The sequence below is a fragment of the Oreochromis niloticus genome, linkage group LG23 (genome assembly GCF_001858045.2).
Source record: "Oreochromis niloticus isolate F11D_XX linkage group LG23, O_niloticus_UMD_NMBU, whole genome shotgun sequence".
Classification (NCBI taxonomy): Eukaryota; Metazoa; Chordata; class Actinopteri; order Cichliformes; family Cichlidae; genus Oreochromis; species Oreochromis niloticus.
The window spans coordinates 28,237,844-28,245,870 of NC_031986.2; the positions used below are offsets into that span (position 1 = coordinate 28,237,844).

The 8,027-nt window shown below is 39.2% G+C and overlaps 1 protein-coding gene across 1 annotated transcript; it reads left to right on the top strand.

The window, feature by feature from the left end:
* Positions 1 to 2,110: 2,110 nt before the first annotated feature.
* Positions 2,111 to 6,043, top strand: LOC100710446 (frizzled-7-like). The gene has a single exon (XM_005462908.4). The coding sequence runs from the start codon at positions 2,501 to 2,503 to the stop codon at positions 4,160 to 4,162; it is 1,662 nt and encodes a 553-aa protein (XP_005462965.1). The 5' UTR covers positions 2,111 to 2,500; the 3' UTR covers positions 4,163 to 6,043.
* Positions 6,044 to 8,027: the final 1,984 nt, after the last annotated feature.

An 8,027-nucleotide genomic window follows, 5' to 3' on the forward strand; every position in this document is an offset into this window, starting at 1 on the left:
TCCGTCTTTCCTCCCGCTGAGCCGCTGCAGCTGCATTTGTGTCTGATGCAACTGTTGCACGAGCTGGTTTACACGATCAACGTGTTGCGTGTTGACAGAGAGACGAGAAGCAGACGAGTAAAGTTCAGTGTGATGAAGGTCAAACAGACGCAGAGGAGATAAAAACGCCATTTTACAGCTTTTCTTCCATCTTTATGTTTTTGTGTTTCCTGTAACAGGTGTGGTTTAATTTGAACGATGACAATGACACGAAGAAAACGATCAAAATAAGAGTAAAGGAGCATTAAATAATCTGTAATGTCAAGAAAAAATACAGTACTAATAAATCTTTCACTAAATAATCACAGTATTTACAGTTTTTGACAGAAAGTTGCTTTTCACTAATTCTTTATTCTAATAGGAAATAAAATTTTAGTATTTCATTTTAAATAAAATTTAAAAAGATATAGTACAATGTCTTGTGTTGTAACTGTCTGCCATATTCTTATGTCACACGTCTGCTTTTTAGCTCCACAACACATTTTGTCAGTTCCTGCCTTTTTCTTTTTTCCTGTCTTTAACAGTCTTCATGGTGAATTTCAGGGCACCTGACAGGAAACACTTATCACCCCAATAAAAAAAGAAATACTTTTGTTGTATTTCTTTTTTGCTAATCACTGACAAATCAGTGAGTAACAAATGTTTCAGTGGTGGTGTTTCTTGAGTTCCAAAAGGTTCAAGAGTCCATACACACACTAAATATCTGATGGTAGGACAATCATTCTCTTGACATAAGCATGCAACACACACACAGAGTCTCAGTCATGCAGAGTCAAAGAAGGAGGAAGTCTGATTTCAAGATGTTTGTTTTTCTCAACATGCTGGAAACTTAAATCAGTTTATTAGTGTGGTAAGGGTTTGAGCTACTTTTAAGGTCGTGTCCTTTGTGTTTCCACCCAGATGCAGCAGAAATGTGTGAGATGTTTGAACATGCAGGAAGTTTTGGTGAAATCTTATGCAGACATCTGCTGAGATATCTGATCTGTCCAGGTGGTTATAAAGGAAAACACATGAGATTATGACCAGGTGACACAAGCGTATTTAAAAAGTGTTTTTTCTCAAGAAGCAGAAAACAAGACAGAATTGAGTCACCTGTTTAAAAACCAGACAAATGGAACAGAAGATGAAAACTGATAAGTTTGTTGTTGAAGGATGTCTGAGAGTTCATGCATCTGTTAAACTGAAAAGAAAAAATGAAAGTAGGGAATAAAGAGTCTAACTTTAGTGTAACTGTTTGTTTCACAGCTGAGGTTCAATCAGGTTCAAAGGAAACTTTATTCGTCTCTGAGGGGAAGCAGCTGATAGACACATGATAGATAAGATTCAATAAGAACATAATGAATGTGCAGAATGATCATTTCCAAAGATATTTTTGTGATTTCTTTTAATGACTGAAGCCAGACTTCCACTCTTGTTCTATTTGTAGATATTCATTCATTCAGTTATTTATTCTCATGTTATATTTTAAAGTTTTTGTTGCAATTTTTTGCTTCACTGCTTTCATTTTAAGGCTATAAAATAAACAAATAAATAAATAAAATATATTTTGTAAATACTTTGTATTTGTTACATTTCCTCTATCAGGATTATGTTATATTTTTGTTTTCAGTTTGCTTTGACTGAAAACCACTCCAGTTTTTATATGTGCTGTATAAATGAGTATTTTTTGTTAGTATTTTCAGTATCCAAATACGTTTTTTTAGACATGAATATTTAAACTGAGTTAATAGAAAGGTTTTATTTAGTTAGAAACAATTCGCCATCAGTAATCTGCACATAAACAGAAGCAAGCAGTACTAAGCATTTACACTATTTCCACCTGACTTTGAATGCACCGGAGGATTTCTTCTTTATTTCATTGAAGTAAACAGAAGCAGTGAAACTCTGCAGGATTCCTACACTCACTTTCCTTCAGCAACGCCCCGCCCCCTTTCAGCAGCAGTGACCAATCAGTCAGGAGACTCCTGAGAAAACAAAGTGTGTGATTGGAGCAGAGGAGGCTGGTTTCAAGGAACCCCCCTCACTCTGCTCTTTTCCTGGGGAAGCGGGGAGAGGGAGGGGTGCCTGAAAACCATCAGAAACAGACAGAGTGTGAAGGGTCCTGCAGACTGAGGAGAAAGAATAGAGGTCTGGCAACTTCACAGACAGACAGACGGACAAGCTGTGGATTTACTGATAAACTTAACTTCAGTCCAGGCTCCTTGATCCACGGTGGACTGTGGGTGACTCTCAGGGAGAGTTTTACTGCTTCATTGTGTGAGAGAAAGGACTTTTCTCTGAGATATGACTCTGAAAGGATTCATAAGCAGACCATCACCTTTTCCTGAGAGAGGACTATACTTTGAATGAATACTTTTGCTAACATTAGTTGGATGTTAAAGGGGTCTTTACACTGCGTTTTCACCCTTCATTAAAACCTTTTAAAAGTTGATCAAACTTTTTTGGAGTTGGATCTGCTATCATGGCTTTGGGGGGACACTGCTCCTTTTGCTGGTGGGTTTGGGGATTCACTCTGGTATATCTCTTCCAGCCTTGCAGCAGTCAGCATGATCGAGGAATTTCCATCCCCGAGCATGGCTTCTGCCAGCCCATCTCCATCCCCCTGTGCACTGACATTGCCTACAACCAGACCATCATGCCCAACCTGCTGGGGCACACCACCCAGGAGGACGCCGGGCTCGAGGTGCACCAATTTTATCCTCTGGTCAAAGTCCAATGCTCCTTGGACCTTAAGTTCTTCTTGTGCTCCATGTACGCGCCGGTCTGCACCGTTCTAGACCAGGCAATCCCTCCCTGCAGGTCTCTGTGTGAGCGGGCTCGGCAGGGCTGTGAAGCACTCATGAACAAATTTGGATTCCAGTGGCCCGAGAGGCTGCGCTGTGAGAACTTTCCCATCCATGGGGCAGGAGAGATCTGTGTCGGTCAAAACACCACCGAAACCGAGGGCCCCACCTCCGACCCCACCCCAAGTCTTTCTGAGCTTGTGACCTTTCCTCCATACATTTGGGGCAACCAGCCTTTCTTCTGCCCCCTGCAGCTCCAGGTGCCCTCCTACCTGAATTATCACTTCCTTGGAGTGAAGGACTGTGGCTCCCCCTGTGAGCCCTCCAAACCCAATGGGCTGATGTATTTCCAAGAGGATGAGCTAAAGTTTGGGCGGCTCTGGGTTGGAACCTGGTCTATTCTATGTTGTGTCAGCACCCTTTTCACTGTCCTCACCTATCTGGTGGACATGAAGCGGTTCCGATACCCAGAGAGACCAATCATCTTCCTGTCAGGCTGCTATTTCATGGTGGCGGTGGCGTACAGCGCTGGCTTCCTGCTGGAGGACCGAGTAGTGTGTGTGGATAGGTTTAAAGAGGATGGCTACAAGCTGGTGGCTCAAGGCACCAAGAAGGAGGGTTGCACCATCCTGTTCATGATCCTCTACTTCTTCGGCATGGCGAGCTCTGTGTGGTGGGTGGTCCTTTCTCTCACTTGGTTCCTGTCTGCTGGGATGAAATGGGGTCATGAGGCTATAGAAGCGAACTCGCAGTACTTCCACCTGGCAGCCTGGGCGGTGCCAGCGGTGAAGACCATCACCATCCTAGCTATGGGACAGGTGGACGGTGACCTGCTCACTGGTGTCTGCTACGTGGGGATCTACAACGTGGATGCACTGCGTGGTTTCGTGCTGGCACCTCTGTTTGTCTACCTCTTCATCGGAACTTCTTTCCTGCTGGCTGGCTTTGTATCACTCTTCCGTATCCGCACCATCATGAAGCACGACGGCACAAAGACTGAGAAGCTCGAAAAGTTGATGGTGCGAATTGGTGTGTTTAGCGTGCTGTACACAGTGCCTGCCACCATCGTGATCGCCTGCCATTTCTATGAGCAGGCCTTCAGGTCGCAGTGGGAGGTAACCTGGCACATGCAGACCTGCAAGCACTTTGCTGTGCCATGCCCAGCATCAAACTTTGCATCAAACACGCCAGACTTCACCGTCTTTATGATCAAGTACTTGATGACCCTTATTGTGGGCATAACATCAGGGTTCTGGATCTGGTCAGGGAAAACTCTACAGTCGTGGCGTCGTTTTTATCAAAGACTGATCAATAGCAGCCAGGGTGAAACCACCGTGTAGTACCGAAGAAATTAAAAACCTCTAACAGCCTGAGGTTGATGGACTACTTGAGTTAAAGGAGACACTATTTTAGGGCTCAGTGGATCTTCGAGTCTTTTGGATCTCAGTGTACATACATGTAAGAAACTGTATCATAAAAAAAAAAAACTTTGAAAAGTTAAAAAGGTGTAAGTGGACGTCAGATTTTAAGAATCAGACTCAAACTGGATTATCAGCCTCTGAAGAACTCAGTGAACTTTTTATTTCATGGGTCTGCCATGGATCTGGAAGTTTCCTGTTCTGTTTTTTTTTTTGTTTTTAATAGAAGAAGTAAACAAACCAAACAAACAAACAAAAAAAAAAACCACCACTTTGATCTGTGGATAAATCTGATTTATTTGTCCAAATCTTAAGATGTGTTTTGTCCTTCCAAAAGATCCAAAAGCCTTAAATTCATATTAAATATTTCATTTTTGTTCAAAAATACTGGGGAAATTTCCTCCAAATTTCCCTGTAACTGACTTCATGATTAATAGATTCATTAATTAGTTATGGATTGGTTAGTCTATAAACAATCGCTTTGTCTTGTTTGGTTTGCCTGTGGTTGATCTGGACCTTCATTTCACTGCATATGTCGTTACAAGTAAAAGTGCTGCATTCAAAAGCCTCCTTAGATAAAAGTCAAGGATGGACTCCAACTGTTCTACATCAATGATGATGTGGTTGGTTTTTTTTTGTTATTATTGTTTTTTTTAATATGCTATTTATTTCCCTAATTTGTTCAAAGAAAGCTTCACTATATTAACATTGTAGAAATATGAAATAAGTTGTCGGAATAACAACAAAATTACAGATGAGAGCGGTAAAATTCATAGAAATTTAAACTCAATCCAATTATAAACTCAGCAGTTATAAGAACAGCAGAATAAACATAAAATAATTTTTTTTGTTGTCATTTTTCTTTTTCTTTCTGTAACAGTGGTGTCATGTGATGTCGCCTTCTCTAAAACACAAACTCTCTCCCCGTCAGGCTGTGGCAGGGTTAGTTCAGCAAGATGACAGGAAGACCAAGTTTTAACAACAAAATCACTAAAACTGAATCTTTGGAAACAGTCTTGCCAAAAAAAGTTTTAATTGAAAGTTATAGATGCTTGATGTTGGGATATGGGGTTTGATAATTAAATAAATGTTTTATACTTATTATGTTTATAACACAATAAAACTGCATGGAGGGGCAGACTAAAGCAAAAACAGAATAATAATATAAAAATTCAGGGAATGTGGCTAAATTCTAGGCCACTGTTCATGGAAACTAATAGAAGGTATGTGTTGATTGTGGCTGCCACAGTATCAGAATATCACTACATCATTTATTCCATGTTTTTGGCAACTAAATTAAACTTAAAGAGCAATTATTTAGGATTCAATGTAAGTTCCTGGCATGATATTAGTGTTGTATTTTCTGCCATCATATTCAGTATATAGCAACAGCCAAGACTGTGAAGTTCAACTGTGATCCATATTATTAATGCAGACATTTTGGACTCATCAGTCTGTCTCAATACTGCATTTTCAAAGTCTGTTATAATATATAATATATAATATAATATACAGGCATAATTTTTAATGACACTATTCAAAGACTTATACTGTTTTCTTTATCTATAGCAGGCATTTTAAAAGATTTTTGTGTCATTAATCATGATTTGAATAATTTTATGCTAAAACTAATCTCTCTTAATTTGGACATTAGGTTAGGACATCATGGATTCAGCTGCAGTAAATCACGATTAGTGACCCATGGTTCACTGTGAAACGTCACATTATAGTAATTAGATGTGTAAGAGTTACAGTCAAAGGAAAGCCTTTAATAAAGTGTTAATAAAACAGACCTATAGTTCACAGAGCTTTCCAGTCACCTCACCAAATTCACAGCAGAAAACATTTTTACCATTAAAAATGTCTCCACAGCACTTAGTTCACATGAAATTTAAAAACAGGAGCTTCAGAGCACAATAATCATCACCTGCAACTATGTTTCTGCGGTTCGCTGTAACTCTCATAGAAACTCTGTCCTGTCTGATTTGTAATTCATTCATCAAGTCGCTGCTCTTTTATTTGACCTTCAGCCCACCAGAAAACATACCAGAACCAGTGGCTTTAAAGTATTTATTTTTACAGGTTGACTGTTTCACCGTTTTGAGACATCAACAGCAAAAAGCTACATCCACAATTTTTCTCTCTGAGGAATTTTGATGTCCAGGACCAAAAGTGAGAGAATATCATGAATGTAACGGAGTTCAGTATTATTTAAGGCTTAAAATAAAAGTCAAGGTATTTTAAAATCAGCGTTATAAGAGGCTGGATGCTGTTGTAATCCAGTTACATGTTAGTTGATGACATCAGCAGAGGTGACTGAGTCAGGAGAGGTCACGCTTTAATGATTTTCTTAGAGCTGGAAGAGGGCTGTCTTAGTAATGATATCAGTGTGAGGTTTGAAGCTCAAGTCAGAGATTAAAATAACTTCAGGTTCCATCATGTCAGCTGATATGTCAAATTTATAAATGAGCTGATTGGTTTATTTATTGATCTTTGACATCAAACACTGGATATTATTTGTGAAGAAAATGTTTTTTCTACACGATGTTTTCTGCCCATTAGTTACTTACCAGGAAAAAAAGGGTTTGTTAAAACAAAACTTTATTAATGATTAAGCTGGAGGAAGCAAGTTATTTTCGACTAATTTCTCCTTCACTGGTGCAAACAGCTGCAAGATTTCTGAAATCAATCAACAGATTCAAGTCCACCAATGTTTTATGAGAACAGTTTAATGACTGAGCTCACACTTAGTTGTTACTCAAGGGTTTCCGGCATTATGGGAAATGTAGTTCCAACAGTAAATTGTGTACTATTTATTTACACTTAGAAAATCTGAATTGTATTAGTCTATGCCCTGTACAAAGAATTTATGTTACTATTCTGTTTATATTTGTAAAAATGTGGAGTTTTCATTAATTAATAAGAAACTTTATTTATAAAGCATACATAAAACAAACAACAAACATAAAAATCACGTAGTAACATAAGAAGACATGATCATGTGCAGTACATGTTGTTAGGGTGATAAAATCAGTCAAACAATCTCAAACATTTTTCCCTTCAGGAGGTTTTGTTGATTATTTTTAGGAGCTTATGTCTGACTTTTAAAGTTAAATGTTTTTTCTATGTGGTGGTTCAGGAAAGTGTTTATACCAGTGTCATGTTTATAAATGTATTTATGTTTAACGAGCATCATGTTTGTTTTTCTGTGATGGTATCTGTCTTCAGCTCGTACAGTTTTTCAGAATAAAATGCTCAAGTTTGTAACTTTTGAACAGAAGTCACTGATACATGAAATTCCATCCATCCAGCCACGAATCCATCCATTTTCTTCTGCTCTTCCCCGGGTTGCGGGGGTAGCAGCCTAAGCAGAGAAGCTCAGACTTCCCTCTCTCCGACCACCTCCTCAAGCATGTCCGGGCGTTACCAGACCAGCCAAGATAATCTCTTCAGTGCATCCTGAGTCTGCCCCGGGGCCTCCTCCCGGTGTTAGATGCCTGATCCATCTCAACTGGCTCCTTTCATGAAATGTGTCATGTTCGATTTGCTCTTGTTAAAATTTAAAAATTTATCTGAAACCAGACAGCAGAGTTCAGTATTTTTCTTCCATGACAGAAAGAAGAGCTGAACATTATGCTGAACACAGCAATGAACCATTAAGTTACACTATCAGACATCAAAGTACTTGTCACTTCATACATAAAAGCAGTAAAAGCGCAGAAGGAACTAAACTCTTTCACTGGGAAGGAATCTGACTCTCCCTTGAAGGTAACTTGTTTCCATCTAG

Coding starts and splice junctions, on each gene's coding strand:
- LOC100710446 (XM_005462908.4), top strand. CDS start 2,501: ATGGCTTTGGGGGGACACTGCTCCTTTTGCTGGTGGGTTTGGGGATTC.